The 17,008-nt window shown below is 43.8% G+C and overlaps 2 protein-coding genes and 1 long non-coding RNA gene across 8 annotated transcripts; 2 read left to right on the top strand and 1 right to left on the bottom strand.

The window, feature by feature from the left end:
• Positions 1-2,029: 2,029 nt before the first annotated feature.
• Positions 2,030-5,580, top strand: LOC101781122. Its single transcript, XR_002677913.1, has 3 exons — positions 2,030-2,438; positions 2,827-5,083; positions 5,176-5,580. It is a non-coding gene; the product is annotated as an uncharacterized LOC101781122 (long non-coding RNA).
• Positions 5,581-5,819: 239 nt separating this feature from the next.
• Positions 5,820-11,951, top strand: LOC105914345. Of its 3 annotated transcripts, XR_001164028.2 has the most exons (5): positions 5,820-6,212; positions 6,325-6,480; positions 8,191-8,293; positions 8,395-8,540; positions 10,926-11,951. XR_001164028.2 is itself a non-coding variant. In XM_012845863.2 (3 exons), exons 1-3 carry the CDS (start codon positions 5,993-5,995, stop codon positions 8,206-8,208), a joined length of 390 nt encoding a protein of 129 aa, XP_012701317.1. In that variant the 5' UTR covers positions 5,820-5,992; the 3' UTR covers positions 8,209-8,318. The 3 variants fall into 3 exon arrangements, 1 of the variants encoding a protein (XP_012701317.1); XR_002677621.1 differs by having other exon boundaries at positions 8,191-8,540; XM_012845863.2 differs by lacking the exons at positions 8,395-8,540; positions 10,926-11,951 and having other exon boundaries at positions 6,325-6,476; positions 8,191-8,318.
• On the bottom strand, positions 7,879-11,117 carry LOC101774620. Of its 4 annotated transcripts, none has more exons than XM_022826377.1 (5): positions 11,044-11,117; positions 10,869-10,933; positions 10,700-10,786; positions 10,416-10,616; positions 7,879-10,005 (listed from the first exon to the last, which is right to left on the bottom strand). In XM_022826377.1, exons 2-5 carry the CDS (start codon positions 10,897-10,899, stop codon positions 8,000-8,002), a joined length of 2,325 nt encoding a protein of 774 aa, XP_022682112.1. In that variant the 5' UTR covers positions 10,900-10,933; positions 11,044-11,117; the 3' UTR covers positions 7,879-7,999. The 4 variants fall into 4 exon arrangements, with proteins under 4 accessions (XP_022682112.1, XP_004970135.1, XP_022682111.1 ...); XM_004970078.4 differs by having other exon boundaries at positions 10,869-10,941; positions 11,044-11,114; XM_022826376.1 differs by having other exon boundaries at positions 10,869-11,058.
• Positions 11,952-17,008: the final 5,057 nt, after the last annotated feature.

Genomic DNA, 17,008 nt, shown 5'->3' with positions numbered 1-17,008 from the left:
AGTGGCATTGCCCACCAACTCCACGAGAAAGGGTTCAAAAGAGAGGTTTCTGGAGCAGCAAAAGAGGTGCTCCAAACTCCACCTCCACTACAGCTCCATGGAGTTGGCAACTCCATGGAGTTTTGGAGTTGGGGTGTTTTGGCTGAATTTTTTGATAGAGTTGCTGGAGTTCAGGAGTGGAGCTGTGCCAAACAGAGCCTTAGGTACTGACGGAGCTACTGACTTTTCCACCTCTCGTCATTTCAAAATTCAAAACATAACCGTTGCATGTGCACATGCCATTTAGTACCGCACCCTCTGGTGATGTACTCTACTCACCTGGATTTGTTGAATATGTAGCATATTTATTTTATAGTTATAACTGTTGTACATTTTTGTGAATATCGCATTCTCTTACATGACAAGAGATGAGATTAAGTAGAATCTAAGGAGACCAGATGGATGATGTGTACATCTCTGTACATTTGACCACAATAATGCTCTATACATTTCAACAAATCTACGAAGTACAAATGCATGCTTAGACACCAAACTCGTTCATCGAAGCAATCACCAAACAACACAAAAAATAACTCGGGTGCGTTATCGAACATATTCAAAAACCATTATATACTCTTACAATAAATAAAAAATTAAAAGAGATCAGCTTCTACCACCGTCGGATCTGGCATGCCGCCGTTCCAGGACCGCATCCACCACCGTCAACGGTCGCCATGGAGAGAGAGAGGAGCAGCGGTGGTAGGATGAACGGAGAGGAGAGAGAGGTCTTAGTTTCAAATGAATTTGAAAACCAGAGAACGGACGGTTCTGCATATTTATTATATATTCAACGTGTACACGTACCATGGATGCACCATATATATAGAGTGACGGGATATAATTTTGCTATGCCTGTACATAATTCTGACAATCTGAATCTCGAAATGTACTCATGGCTGCTTGGTTGGTGGCCACCAAAAACCACACCACAGATTGTGACGCGCAGTCACAATATCTGGCGTTGCTTTTCATAGCCAGCAATCAAGTCGTCCTCAATGTATAGGTGTATGGTCAGGATAATATCCATCATACCAAAGGGTATATAAAATCTTAGGGTGTGTTTGGTTTTGGGGATGGGATGTGTTTGGTTCGAAGTCATGAGGGATGAGATGGTCCTAAAAGAAGAATATACCACGAAAATGCGGGATGACCCTGTCCCGCCGTCCGGACACAACGATGGGACGGGGTCATCCCACCTCGGGGCTGTCTCGTTCTGTCCTTCTCCGTCTTCATCTGAGGCTGGCGCGGGGGGCGGAAGGGCTGGAAGCGGCGCGGCCGGGGCCTAAGGCCGACGGGACGAGCTCCCCCGGCACCGCGGCCAGTGCCAAGGGCCGGCAGGGCGAGGTGTCCAGGTGGCGTGGTTGGTGCTCATGGCAGGCCGGGTGAGCTCCCCATGCGGTGGGGGTGAGGGGAAGAAGATTGTTCCTTAAAATGACAGGTGGGACCCGCTGACGGTGGCTAACGGAAGGAAACAACGGTGTTCGTCCCAAGTAGTACCTCCAACCAAATAAAAAATAGGACGAATCCATCTTTCTTAGCAAACACGAGTTGGGAGGTATCCTATCAAAAAATTGGGATGGGACCACCCATCCCATCTCGGTCTCTTTATTTCTCCGCCGGCACTCAACAATCAACATGGCCCGAAACATCCTGCAGCCTGCCACCGTATACCGCATTAATCGATCGCATACCGTTTTGCAGGAAAAATAGGAAACAGGAAACCGAGACCGTATTTTAGGCAGGAACGGGAACATAATCAGTTAAGGGGTTTTCCCAACTGTATTCACGGTTCCCATATTTGGGCAGGAAAATTACCGACAGTATTCCCGTATTTTGCACGGCAAATCCTCATTTTCAGCCCACGTTAACTTGTAGCCCAACAGCCAGCAAACTCTCCCGTCCCGCACGGCCGCGCAGCCCACTAGCCCAACAAATTTTGCTAAATACCTAAACCGCAACCAGGCCCAGCTGCCCAGGCAGAGGCAGACACAAACCCTAAGCGCAGTAGCGCTAGCGGCCATCCCCAACCCCGACTCCAGGAGGCAGGCGCGTCGTGCCGCCTGCCCGCCTCCATCCCGATTCCCTCCAGGGTCCGCCTCCCGCCTACCTCTGTCCAGCCGTCCAGGTTCCAGGCACCGCGTGAGCCATCCAGGGTCTGCCTCCAGGAGTCCAGCTGCCGCGTCCAGGCTCCTGCGGCCGGCGGCCCCATCGCGCGCCTTCCGGCCTCCGCCCCGGCAGCCGTCCTCCTCCGTCGGTGGACTAATGACGCCGCCTACTGGGGTCCGGGTCATGTCGCCTCTACTGCTGGCTCGTTAGGATCCAAGAGCTGGCTCATCCTTGAGCCGCCACTACCGGTGGTGGTGCATAGCACTCGCTTCCTACTCTAACTCCAACCTCAGGTACTTAACAGTTAACAACCTTAGGTCAATACTCTAATACAATCTCAGTATGTATGTCTAAGATTACTAGATTAGTACTATTAGGCAGTAGTAGCAGTACAAGAAGCTTGATATGCTGGTGGAATGTTAACTTGTAACTGCTGTTGATTTTTGTTATTGAGCGTGTACATTTGGACCATCAACAATTTTGTTTGGCCCAAGGATAACTGAATATAGAATTATATAGATGGTTTGGTGGATGTTGTCTAGTGAATGTAGTGATAATACTAAGAGATTTATGGCATGAAACTTAGGTAACTACAATCTCTGGACCTTTCTGTCATATTAGAATGGTTCTCTAATTCACTAATCAAATGTTGTTGACTAATTCATGTATTTCTCTTGGTAGGATCTAAGATGTCAAGGTCAACAAGTGGTTTGTGTCTGTCTAGTGCAACTCTTGCATCTAGTCCAACAACAGCAATTGATGATGGGGTTTCTTTGCCAAGTGGAGGTGGCACTAGTAGTGGCAGTGGTGTTGGTGCAGCTGCTGTAGGCGGCAGTGGTAGTGGCAGTGGTGGAAATGGTGCTGCTGATGGTGGTGGAAATTGTGGTGCTGGTGTTGGTGGAAATTGTGGTGCTGGTGCTGGTGTTGGTGGAAATTGTGGTGCTGCTGGTGGTGGAAATGTTGGACAGCAAGGTCTGCAAGGAACATATACAACAAATGCCATCATTATTGAGGGTGATGAGCCTGCGCCTGCTGAAGATGATCAGCATTGTGGGAAGAGGCAAAAGAGGTGCACATCTGATGTATGGCAGTACTTTACCAAGAAGAGGGTGGTCATTGAGGATAATGGGAAGACATATGTTCAGGTCTGAGCTCATTGCAAGTGGCTAAAATGCAAGCACAAGGGCAGATGTGAGAGTAATTATGGAACAACTGGATTTTGGACCCATCCAAGGGTGGCACATAGTATAGTGAAGGGCCAGCAGCAGCTCAAAGTGGAAAAAGATGAGAAGAAAGACATCACTTTTGTGGTACCATACAGGTATGATGAAGATGCTAGCTTGAGAAAGTTTTACCTGGCAATAGTCATGCATGAGTACCCATTTAATATATCTGAGCATGAGTATTTTGTTGAATTCATCAAATCTCTGCGTTCTACCTTTCTAATCAGATCTCGGGTTATCATTAGGAAGGAAATTATGAACATGTTCTTAGCTGAAAAGGAGAGATTGTATGAGTACTTCAAATTTGTAACTTGCCGGTTTAGTGCCACCATGGACATGTGGACTTCAAATCAGAACAAGTCATACATGTGTGTCACTGTACATTGGATAGATGACAATTGGTCTATACAGAAAATGATTGTTAACTTTGTGCATGTAGAGGGCCGTCATACTGGTACAAAGCTGTCAGAGATATTTACTGAACTTATGGTTAAGTGGTATATTAACAAGAGAATGTTTGCTCTGACCTTGGACAATGCATCAACAAATGAAGTAGCAGTCAAAGACATCATCTCTAATCTGAAGGCCAATGCTAGTGCAACATCTTTGATATGTGATGGAATATTCTTCCATGTGAGGTGTGCTTGTCACATACTGAACCTTGTTGCTAGAGATGGTTTGAGTGTAATCACACCCACAATTGAGAATATTAGACAACTAGTTCTTGCTGTCAAAGGATCTCCATTGCAATGGGAGGAGCTCATGAAGCGTGCAATTGTGTGGATTGGATACAAACAAGGACCTTTCACTAGATGTGTCAACCAGATGGAATTCCACGTATTTGATGCTTCGAGATGCTTTGTACTACAAAGATGCATTCATGAGGCTCAAATCGTCAGATCGCTGTAGATATGAAAAAATCACTCCTTCTCTTAGTGAATGGGTCATGGCATTTAAACTGTTCCAATGCTTGAAGAAATTCTTTGATCTTACTGAACTGTTGTCTAGTACTTTATATCCCACTGCAAATCTGTTCTATAGAGGGTTTTGTGAGATAAATATTTTACTATATGAATGGTCAGTTTGTCAAGATACCACTATTAGTGCAATGGCAAGTTCTATGAGTAGGAAGTTTGAAAAATATTGGAAGAAATCATCCACTACACTTGTTGTTACCTGCTTTCTAGATTCTAGATATAAGAAAAGACTGATGGAGTTCTACATCAGAAAATTTCATGGTACCTCATCTTAAGTTTATGTTGATGAACTTGTTGATGTCATCAAGAAACTCTACCAGTTTTATGCTACTGCTGAACCTTCATCTTCGAGGTCTAAAGGTGGCTCAAATGATGCTAAGGATATAGATACAGCTGGCCTGTTAGTGGACATTGGAGACGATGAACTAGAGAACTTCTTATATGAGTCTAGTGGGCATGATGCTAATGATATGAATGAGTTGGAAAAGTATATGGCAGATCCACCTTTGAAGTTTAGTGGTCAGTTTGATATCTTGGCATGGTGGAAGAATCAGACCGATGAGTATCCTGTTCTTTCAAAAATAGCTCGTTGCTAGCTATACAAGTCTCAATCGTCGCTTCTGAATCTGCTTTTTAGCGCTAGTGGACGTGCTGTTGATCCTTTCCATAGCCGTCTTGATCCTGAAATGGTTGAAGCTTTGACATGCATGAAAGATTGGGTTGCTGCAGAAAGAAGAGGTTAGGAAAACATCTCAATTTTAGTTATTGTACAAAATTTTATCATCATCATGTTTTCTGATATATGTATCTTGGCTAACTATGATTTTTAGATAAGAAGATTGGTTCCCTTGCTTCAAAGCTGAAGATTGAGGTCATTTTACTATATAGTTTAAGTCATTTTAAATATTGTTTGCTACTGTAACTCTGAAGATGGATGCCTACGATGTCGCGGACAGTGATAAAGAAGATGGGTCACATACAGATGATCTGGCCTTCTTTGACGTGTAGAACTATCAACTGGAGACGTGGTTGTGGCATGCTTTTTTTTAATTTGGACTTGTGAATTACAGACTTGTGTTACTGTTGTGGCTGGAACTCTGGAAGGACTTGTGGTTGTGGCCGCGTGTTGTTGGCTTGCCTGATCACATACATGAACTAATTTTTTTTAATTTGAACTTGTCAACTTGTGAACGTTATGAACTTGTGAACGTTATAAACTTGTCAACTTATTTGCATATGGTTGCTATTGTTGCATCGAGCTTACTATTTTAAGTGGTTACATATATTGATATATTACCGCTTCCCGATCGTAATCAATACATTCCTGTTCAAATTATTCTGTTGCGATATCCCGTAATACCGATTTCATTTTCCAGGCCGACCTTCCCGTTTCCGTTTCCGTTCCGGAAAAGGACGACCTTCCCGTTCTCGTTTCGTTCCCGGAAAAAAAAATACAGGAGCGGGAATGGTTACGGCATTTTCCCGTTTTCATCCCTAGCTGCTGCAGGTGCAGAGGCAAAGTGCCGTGGTGCGCGCATCTCCCTGCGAGGCAGAGAGGCCTTCTTAGTGCGAGCTGCCGGGACGGCAGTCGGCAGGAGGCCGGCAACAGTGCATCAATCTCCATTGGCTTGGATTGGGTTGGGTGCCATGGCGGATCCATCTCGCGGCATTGGCACCGGCACTCTCCGGCGTCCGGCGAGGCGGTTGGCGGGAATCATTGCTAGGACGGCGCTGCCCCGGTCGTTGCGCTCCTTTCACCGTCCACTGCGGGGGTACGCAGGTGGCCTTGAGAACTCCGACGCCTCCGAGGTATGTCTCAAACGCCACCTCACCGGCGGCGACCACGCGCGCTTCATCTCCCGCTTCGGTTAGCCTCCCTCCTCCCGCCAGCCTGAAGCACATTTCTCCTATACCACGCGTTTCTGAAAACTAAGCATCTGGATTCCCCTTGCCAAAACCCTTCTCTTCGAGGTCGGCAGGTTGCGGCTGCGGCACGCCTCTCTTAGCTCTCTATATGCTCGTCCATGTGCGCTTTCCCAGCTTTGCATTGAGCAATGAGGACCATGGATTCACCGAAGACCAGCGATATGAAACATACCTGAGTTTACGGAGACAAACATTGAGAAGCATGGTTTGTATGTACACATCTTTGCCATTATTTATTTGCATTTCGTTCAGTATGCCAACATTGTTATTGCAACATTTTCCACATTGCCCCCGCTTCGGTTATCTCCTGAGTTCTATTCCCTATTTTCCGCTTCAGTTATCTAAGCATATCTTGTTTTTTGGATTCATGTTTTTTGTTTTAACGGAGAAATTGGTGAAAATCATCTGATTCAGACAGAGTTGTCTCTAAAATTCCACGATGTCTGCATTGGATTTACTGAACACTCATATAATGAAATATAAATTGCATAATCAGGATATTTTCTTATCACAGTTTAGTTTTCTGGAAAATTTTAGACAAAATTTTGATGATGGCTGTCGTTCTATGACACAGAAAGCATCATGGGAAGCATCGTCCTCTGGGATGACGTGGAATTGGGTGGCATGTGAACTGACTAATTTATGATTTGGGGACATACAAGTGCGTGCACTGATTATTCAGGAACGTTTTCAAATCGGAAAGTCTAGTCTAGTCACCTCAGTACCTACTAGGCCGATTAATTGTGATTAATCGTGACTAATAGGGTGACTTTCTGACCAATCGCAGTTAAAATCAAGTTGCCTCAGTAGCGACTAGGACGACTAATCGCGATTAGTCGGACAACTTGAAAACATAATCTGAGGAGCACTTGATAGGTCAGTGATATATTTTGTTGTGTCACCTAACATGAAAGATCACAGACTGGTAGGTTTTTTATTCTCTTGAAAGGGTTTACTCTTCCAGTCTGTCCTTTATAAGAGAGTGTTAGGTAAATTATTCTGAACTATGAAGCGAACATTTTGATTTATTAAACCTGCTTTTGTTTATCTGGCTAAAAATAACATACACTGGATCATGGCTTTTGAAGTATAGTTTTGGAATAAGAAAAAACTAAAGAAAATAGGGAGATATGTGGGGTATGCTTAGATCATATGAACAAATATGCCTTATTTTGGGAATAGAACAATTACTGAGGAGCCATTGGATACTGAAATGCTATATTACACTATCACAATACACAAATGGCACATTTGTCTAGATAACTCTTTAGACCACTGGGTACGTAATTGCTGATATAACCCCAAGCCATTCATTCTTCTCATCACATACACTGGTGTAAATTTACAAATACCCAATCAAGCACAAATTGTGATATCTGTTAGACAGGTTAGCTTGGCTGGCCCTATGGGCCTTGGGTGCTGGCCGCACAGGCCTGTTGCTGTGCACCACCCCTTAGGGATTAGGTAGGTGTTATCCTATTAGGCTAGGATCTCCTGATTGGTGGTGTTTCTATAAACCCTGGAGACCCTAGACTATATATGTAACCCGGTGCTTTGCATCCTAATCAATCTACTATTCCCGAGCCATATTGCTTTCAATATCAAAATTTATACTTTGGGAAATACGTGTTTCACGATACCAACTCAATCATCAAGCATGTAGCACAAAACAATCAACCAAACACTGAGGAATCAAGGAAAGGAAAAGCTCACACATGGAGCCATACATTAGCTCGTAGTAGTAGCGCAACACATGCAACTGGTAAAAAGAGAGGATCTTGGCTTCTTCTTTTCTTCGTTTCTTGGTGAACTAATCATGATATTGCTCTTTGGGTTTGGTTCCGTTTCCTTCAATGGAGACCACATACCAACTTCTCCTTCTGTCAGTAAGCTCTGAAATGGTTTCTTGTTTCTTGCAGAATGATTTGGTATTCTGAAGTCTCCTGATGTTTCCCTGGGGCTTAACAGTGGGCTCTTCTCAGATTCTTCCTCAGCTTCAGCTTTAAATTGCATCACAGCAATGTCAGTCATGGGAATTTCCACATCTACTTGGATATGCTGTATAGTAGAACTGAAAAAACCTATACTTTGCACTGCCTGAAGTAATGGAGTCTCTTCACCAGCTTCTCTCCCTGGAGTTGATGTCTGAAGAGGATGCTGTTCCTCGGTAGCAATATCAACACTTGATGTGACTTTTGCCTGATTGCATTCAGCAGTAAAGCCTGTAGCTGCAGTGCTTGCTGTGACTTCCTTCTGGTTGGCTTCAAAGGTAAATTCTGAGGCTCTAGTGCTTGTGCCTACTTTCTCATGGTTGACACCATCAATAGAGATTATGCCTACATTCGAATTTTTTGCCGCCAACTGCATACATTTGCTTGAAATTTCACCATTCTCAAGTTTCACAACTTCATATTCTTCAAGCAGTATCAGTTGAGACTGGTCACCTTGTGTGCTGGTCGTAGTTTCTTGTGTATCTCTAGTTATGTACACCTCTTTGTCAATATCTTCTAGTAATTGAAGAGGAGTTGACGGCAATGTCATCAGTAAGTTGGATGGGTCTCCTTCCTCCTTTGCCACTACATGGGCATCAGCATGGAGACCTAATCCTTCTGCAGTATTTACCTTATCATCTTCTTCTAAATTTTCCTTTACTGTCTCTTTATTGAACTCTACTGTTCCATTTACTCCATTGACTTCTCTTTGTACCTTCACTTCATTCATAATAAGATGACGATTCAATGAAGATGAATGCAAGCCTGTAAAATCCTTTCCGTTGACCTCAGCAATACTGATTAAGTCATCATCATATACTTCAGGTTCCTTCTCTGCTGCAAAATTATCATCAAAATTCCAAACAGCGACAGTTCTCTCAACAATTTCTTCTTCCTTGTATATTGTTTTTATGTCAGTATGCTCCACTTTTGAAGTAACAGAAGCTGAAATCTGTCTTGAAGCAACTATCCTCTCATTTTGCTCATTTCCCAGTTCTTGGTCACTTATTGCAGTTGGATTTCTTAAAGATGACTGACACTTTGCAACAACTTCACCATTATAGAGATTATCACATGATGTCCATTCTGTACTATCTTCATCCTGATTTCCCAATCCATGGATAAGCTTATCATCCTCAAGTGCCTGATCACTTTCAATCATAAGCTTCACTGCTGCAATTTTGCTGATTGCACTGATTTCTTCCTTGTCATGTGATATTTGTGTTTGTATGTTGTCATTCGTGGATGCCTCTATGTTTATGCCATCTAATGGCTGCACATCTGGTGGGCTGTCTCTTTGTCCAGGCTTATCTTCTATTACAACTTCCTTGATCTCAGAGTCATCAGCATCAAGATAAGTGCTGACAATTGATTCTGTTGATGATGTAGTTTCTCCTTGCATTGCCACCTCTACCGTTGGCACCTCAATGTATCCTTGTTCTAAGTTTTCAGTTGTATCTTCACCAGTTAGATTACCATCCATGGGGGCATTTTCATGGCTGCTAGTTTCTTCCTGATCTTCTAGTGAACCTTCTATATTTTCCTGTAATAATGATTTATAGCTGCTTTCAATATTTGCTTCACTTGCATCTCTAGTCCCATGCAAAAGTTGTTTGATTTCTTCACTAGAGACTGAACTGTCCTTGTTTCTTGTTACATCTTCAATTGTGGTGCTAACAAGAGCAATTATTTCGGTTGAAAATATGGTTGTTTCAATTGCTTCTTTCCTCAATGGTTCATCATCTGTACCAAATTGCTTGTTTTTGTTAAGACAATTCAGAGCTAAAGGGGAACCAAAAGCAGTAATGGTGCTTTTGTGTTAGTGAATAGTCATCAATGTTATATTCCGAAGTTTATTTGTTCAAGCGTAGTTGTTTGTTGAAGATGGCATGGTAAGGGGGGTAGCTGCCTAATAGGAGTATATATGCATTCCTTTGGAATCTCCATATTTACCTTGCTATTTTTCATTCCTGTTTTAGGGGGCTATTTTCAATTTTTTTTTACCACTGGCATCATGAAAATTTCTATGATAGCCATGCTTCTTCACTAATTAGGGATGACGGGAGAACTTTTCTGAACTAAAGCAAGTAAATAAAAATGATATGGCAAGTTACCAAGCTAGCTAGAAGCTGAAATCGGAGAACTGAACTAACCTTTTGGTGAGTTGCTACTCTGATCATCTTGTGTTGATGTGTTATCCTGAATTGAGCCCCTGTTTTTCTCATCTAAGCCTTCCATCTTATCTGATGAAATATTTTGATACGAGGCCACCTGCTTATCTTCAGCATTGATAATGATGGGGTCCTTTGTGGACTTTGACAAATTGACATCCTCAGTGCCATCCTTCTCATTATCTAGCATAGTCGCATACACAGGCAGATCAGTGCTGATTCATTATACTGAATTTTTGCCTAAATTAGTACACCAGTAGCCATACTTGTTTCACTGTTCGTGCTGTTGAGCCCGGGTGAATCACTTGAATGCTCAATGGTTTTGTCGACTCTGTTAGCGGTCTCTTCTGATACTGAAATGTCGAAAAGAAGATAATTAGTGAAATACTGAAACCTCATTGTTAGATAGCATACTGTATTCAGCAAAATGCATACCTTGTTGTCCAATGACGTTGTTGTTTCCCATGATCTCACTCCCACCACACTTTGCAGCTCAAGTTCTGAAACACTATGAGCAATCAGAACAGGATTTTAGTTAGCTCAAACCGAACCTGGAGCGGAAATTATGAGATATGAAAGAAAAGGGGATGTGCAAGTGAGCACCACAGACCATGATGGATTGATGGCAGACACTTCAAGATTATCTAGAAAGAGCACAACAAGACAGCATATCGCTGCCTGTGAGCCTTGCAGTTTTTGTAGTGCAGGGAGCTCATTATAAGAAACTCTAGCTTTGTGGGTCACAATTTCCTCTTAATAATTTTTGAAAAGATAACTAAAGTAAAGCCAGTGATCTGATTGTATTATGACCACATCATTCAGCAACATGACTCGATTTGTTTAGAAAATAGGGTCTACTGGAATTCAGCAGGAAAGCTGAATTCTTTAATCACAAAGGCTTAGTCATATTGGGTTTGCTGAACAAAGGACATGCTTATTTGCTTGCAGTCTTAATTGGGAGCATGAACTTTATTTTATTCTTCTCTCAACCTGTTATCAGCTTGTTGTGAATCGATGTGCCCTGAAGAAGACATAAGTTACTGAAGATCAGTATGTGAAACAGGACCTGGATCCTTTTACAGGCAGCACAAGAGTTTGTTTTGTTTCTACTAAATATGTGAGGAGTTGGTAAAAACGTCAGCGATCCTAGGCTTGCCTTTTGACAGAATGTGATGAGCATCAGCTAGAACATTTCAACCAATCAAGCTTTCGGCGCAGGTTTAATGGTTTAAGTATGCCTGTGGGCACATTTGATTCTTCCCAAGTCATGCTCCCTGTCTCAGGGATTTAATTTGTGGAAGCATTATCATGGTTGGTTTGGCTCTAAAGCTGGATCCAGTTGAGTTGGAGGGGAACATGTTGTTATGTTTTTGGTGTAATCATGGCCTACACCTCCCTTTCTGCTGCTAGCCTGCTTCACAGACTTCCAGAGACTTCTGTTGTTGTTCCCTTTCGTACAGGGTGGAAGTTGTTTTCCACCTCATGCTTTCCTAAGAAAATGTGTGTTTATGATTGCTATCGCCAGCTCAATCTATCGTAGTGGTTGTTGATAAGCTAGCTTATTTGTTTGAAGTTTTTTTTTACTAGGATTTGCTTAAACTTGAACTTTCCGTGACACGAGACTTGGTGATAATTTGCAATTCAGTCACATGGAACGCAACAGTGGCATGTACTTCCTACAGTTGCAAATATAGGTCAAATTGAGATTTCTGTTAGTCAAATATTTTTAACTTTGGGCTCTGGCCATCAATAATATATAAAAATGTTACATAGAGTAGAACATATGGTTTGTGTTTTTCTTTGCAGAGTAACATATTGATCAAAATTATTTCAAAACATGTATATAACTCTATTTCAAATAATATATATGCACAAAATCGATAGTCAAACTAAGACACCTAAATGACTTATATTTACAACAAGGTGAAGTAATATTTGTTGTGGTACATTACGCCACCAACTCGTAAGCCTACTTGTAGGTAAACCGTAAACCACTTCTTGAATTGGCGAGGATATAATGAAAACCTAGTTAAGGAAAATGACCTGACCATACTTTCGTCAGGTCATTTCCTTTCAATGAATGCATTTAGGTGGAGTTCCCCCTCCCCGGACATTCTTGAAAAAAATAGATAAACTTTTACAGTGCTTAAATAATGCAGCAATGTGAATCACTATTTAACAATGCAAGCCTTTAATTTTCAATGACGCTATAATTAATATCTTTGACCTGTATGAAATCTCTATTTTTCGCCTAAATCGAGAGAAGAAAAATCATGATTGTAAACCCTAGCATCTATCCCCTCCCTTTCTTTTTTATAAGGCAGATTAAGATATATATATATATTTAAAAATATACTTTGATAATTAATTTCTCTTGTGATTTATTGTCAATTGATATGAAACCAAATCTTATTCAAAATATTTGAAATATGAATCTAATTAAGGATACACTTTTGTGTATATTAAACATGTGCAAAATTTGATTAATAGTTAATCAAAATTTATAATATCTAATGTTTTCGAATAATCCGAGTACGTACTGTATTTTGAAATGGACAGAGTATTGCAAGGTCTGTGAATTGCTACGATGTTTTGAAATGGATAGAGTATTGCAAGGACCGTGGATTGCTTCGATGTTTGTGCAAACGAAGTTTGGTCCCATGTCGTTCTTAACTTCACGCTAAACCATGCATCTATTACTGACTTTACATGAATGATAGTACGAATATATGAACTTGCTTTTCGATGCATCCTGGGTGGGCATTGGTTACTGGTGTACAGACAATACCCCATGCTGGCAGATCATGCGGCGCACTAGCGACGCGTGGTAGACCAGGACCACCAACATCTTTGAAGCTCGATGTTAGTCAATGGTTGAGACCACATCCGTGCCAGTAAGCAACATATAGTAGGGTTTTCTTTTTCTTTTTAGTTTTGTCCGAAACCTCGTGAATTGCTAGATCCGTTTGACCCATACTTTATGAACAGTTTTAAACGTATCATAGTTTATGTCGCAATATTATATAAAATCCAACTCTATAAATCCTATCTAAACACTGACTGACTGATGGATAGTCCTCCACACTTTGACATCGAGTAGGAACATACTTGTCAGTGACTGTTTGTGGAAGTTGTTCCTTTGCAGTACGATAACCACTTTGATTATCACATTTTGCTCAAAAGCACTAATGTGCGTACGTTTTAGCATTCAGAACATATAGGATGGACCACGTATAGATGCATGCACGCGCGCACATGAACCACGGCACGCGCGCGTGCTCGCATGTGATCTGCGCCCCTCCGATATGGCTTTGCGCATGCATTGGCCGTGTGGATCTGCAAGTACGCACGCCCACCGGCCAGCCGGCCGGCCGGCCGCCGAGGCGCTAGCTAGCTGGCCGCACCTTACGGTTACTGGTAGCTGCGTAGGGGAGTACGACCATTAATTTGCAGAGCTTAGAGCTAGCTCCCTTCCATCTTCCCGATCGAAGGTCGTAGATGCCTGTATAAACTGTAAAAACTATTAATTTAGAAATGTTAAATTTAACATTTGGGACGAAATGAGTATTATGCGACGGATCGGAAGTGAACAATATTTCAAGGGTACATACACGTTCGCGTGTGTGTTGCATGAATCATGATCAAGGTCGTCGGCTGAGATGATCAAGGACTTTTGAGCCAGTCCAACTGTGTGTACAAGCTGGCGTGTCGCACAAATGTGGCGAGTGCTTTCTTTTTTCCAGCTACATTGCGTTTTTAGATTGAATTAGTTAATGTATGCAATTTAGGTCTCGTTTGGTAGAGCTCCAGTTCCTTCCAAAATGGCTCCGGCTTCAGCTTCTTTGGTGGAGTGGTTTATCTAGTGGAGCTGAAGCCGTTTTGCAAAACGTTTGGTAAACCGGTTTCTCAATAGCAATATGGGTAATTTTATGATCATTAATGCTTGGAGAGAGGGAAGAAGCTGGTGAAGACACTTTTTTTTTGGCTCCTCCTCTCTAGTGTAAGCTGTTTTGCAGCTTCTCCCCGGCTTCGGTGGTGAAGCCGTTTTGAAATTAACCTTTGGTAGGGCTTCACCAAAAATTGGTGAAGAAGCACTTTGAGAAGCCATACCAAAGGGAGTCTTAATATGATATTATTAGGATCGTCATAGGTCTTAAAGATGTTCGAATTCGAATTCTGACGTCCGCAATTAAATAGAATAAGTGTAGCCAAGTCTTATTTCCATCTTCAAGTATATCGAATGGTTTCCTACCAGTTTAATTAGATTTATGGATTGAATTGGTGCTTTTGCATCAGTGTGGCTATGGCCCCAGACGCAATCAGGCAAGGAAACAGAGGAAAATCAAGAAGATTGTCTCTCCAAGCTTGGCCAATGAAATACAACCAACCACGCCCTAAGTGGAATCTGATCGATCCAGGATCTGTACGTGTCGACGGCATGTATCTTTGCATGATTGTAACTACTATTTGTAGAAACCCCTACTAATTTGCTAACCATGGAGCTTGCTATTGGCGCCCTTTGCCGCTCAGTAAAGAAGATTATCAGTGCAGTGCTCTATGCGTACTGAATCCACGTAAAATACTGGCCCATTCGAGCATATTTTAACCGCATCTTTCGTCTAGCTTTCTCGATCCGAGAGAAACTGTTGTACAACGCAGCGATTTTATGCAGCACGCGATGCAGCACGAATCCGTGACGTCGTGGCATGCAGCAGCTTTATCGGCGCCCAACTTCCGTAGCACGTCGTCGTAGCAGCGCACTGGCACCGGCACACAGGCCCTCGATCTTGCGCCCCAGAAAGCCAAATCTCGCGGCGGTTGGTTGGTTGCTAATCATGTGTGTTTGTTGGATAAGTTCTAAACTTTAACATTGTCACATTGGATGTTCGGATGCTAATTAGGAGGATTAAACTAAGCTAATTATAAAAATAATTGCAGAACCTCTAGGCTAATTCGTGAGATAAATCTATTAAGTCTAATTAATCCATCATTAGTAAATGGTTACTGTAGCACCATATTATCAAATCATGGGCTAATTAGGCTTAATATATTCGTCTCACGAATTAGACTCCATCAGTGCAATTAGTTTTGTAATTAGCCTATGTTTAATACTCCTAATTAGTATCCAAACATCCGATGTGACAGGTGCTAAACTTTAGCGGGTGGTATCCAAACACCCCCTAACTCCATCCCTCCTTTTTTGGTTGGATTCGACTCATTTCGTGTTTTGTTGAGAGGGACATGTCCGTCCTAGTTTTTTTTTGTTTGGTTGCAAATGTTGAGAGGGATGGGTTGGATGCAATCTTGGCACGTTAGCAACAGTTATCTATGGAGCCCACCTGTCATTCTCTTTTATTTTTCTTACACCTTATCTTCTTCCCCAGGCTACCACCCCCGCAGTCCTCCCCACCGTGCCCTCCTCCTCGTGACGCCCTCCCAGCCGCCCCGACCGCCGGCCTCACACCGCACCGCCCGCCGTTGCTGGCGCCGGCCTCCCTGCTCCACTGATTGTGCCCGAGCTCGGCCTAGCCGGCGGCGGATCCCCAAGGCAGAGCTCGAGCATGCTCATCCGGCACCGGATCACCCCTTGGGCGGAGCCCCGTTTTAAACGCCTCCCCGCGAGCTCGCACCAGCGCCGTCCTCCACACGGCGCCGGAGCTCCCTTCGGCGGCCTTGAGCTCGCCCAGCCATGCTCCACCGGTGCTCCACTACTCTAGCGCCGCCCACCCTCCGCTGCCCCACCTCCGCTCAACTCTACTGGCCGGCCTCCACCTCCGCTCCTCTGTGTGTTGTCCTCCACGCCGCACCCACGCGGCCCCACTGGGGCCTCTCCACCACGCCCGTGCATTTGCCGCTCCACTGCGCCACCCCGTCTAGATCCACCGCACCATGTCACGCTGCAGCTCTCTAGCCCCTCCCATGCAGCTCCGTCGCGCCACCATGTCCAGCTCCACCGGCTCACGAAGCGCCGCCTAGTCCGGAGCTGCCTCGCGTCGCTCTCCCTCACGCGTAGGAGATAAGACAAAGGAAGACGTCGTCCAAGTGGATCGAAACGATTTATTCGTTTCGGCCGGATGGGATGAACCCGAACATTTGGGGAATATTTCTTTATTGGGATGATCCCAACCAACTAGTTTTCCAACCAAACACCATTACAACTAGGTTCAACCCATCCCAACCCACTTCAACCCTCAAACCAAACACATGCTAATAGTTGCTAGGTGTGACAACATGATCAATGCTCTGCAGCGGCGGCTCTACCAAGCTTGCGGCCCCACGCAAGTGTGTAACGCTAACTGCATGTAGGGCACGAGAGCGAGTTGAACCGGGGCGCGGCGCGACCATGTGGACGTGGCCGGCTGGCAGCCGTCACCGCATACCGATCTCTGGCGATTCGGCGGCTCTACCGTGCAGGCGGCAGGGCGCACGCGCACCACGCGCTGATCAGCCGGTGACCCGGTCGGCCGGTGCTGGCCCGGGACGGCGTGTGCGCAGCTCGAACATTCAGGATCGTAGGAACCCTACCGGCAAGCAATGCCCTGAGTATGTACGTACACGAGGCACGCGCGGGCGCG

The sequence above is a fragment of the Setaria italica genome, chromosome V (genome assembly GCF_000263155.2).
Source record: "Setaria italica strain Yugu1 chromosome V, Setaria_italica_v2.0, whole genome shotgun sequence".
In the NCBI taxonomy this organism is placed as follows: Eukaryota; Viridiplantae; Streptophyta; class Magnoliopsida; order Poales; family Poaceae; genus Setaria; species Setaria italica.
Note: the sequence above shows the minus strand (reverse complement) of the source record. Positions and strands in the feature narration are given on the sequence as shown.

Excerpts from the sequence above, each read along its gene's own strand:
- LOC105914345 (XM_012845863.2), top strand. The coding sequence starts at position 5,993 with ATGGCGGATCCATCTCGCGGCATTGGCACCGGCACTCTCCGGCGTCCG. Across the intron at positions 6,213-6,324 it reads GCGCTTCATCTCCCGCTTCG|GTTGCGGCTGCGGCACGCCT; the intron begins GTTAGCCTCCCT and ends CGAGGTCGGCAG.
- LOC101774620 (XM_004970077.4), bottom strand. The coding sequence starts at position 10,832 with ATGAGGTTTCAGTATTTCACTAATTATCTTCTTTTCGACATTTCAGTA. Across the intron at positions 10,617-10,699 it reads CAGCACGAACAGTGAAACAA|ATAATGAGAAGGATGGCACT; the intron begins GTATGGCTACTG and ends CGACTATGCTAG. Across the intron at positions 10,006-10,415 it reads GAGTAGCAACTCACCAAAAG|ATGATGAACCATTGAGGAAA; the intron begins GTTAGTTCAGTT and ends AATTTGGTACAG.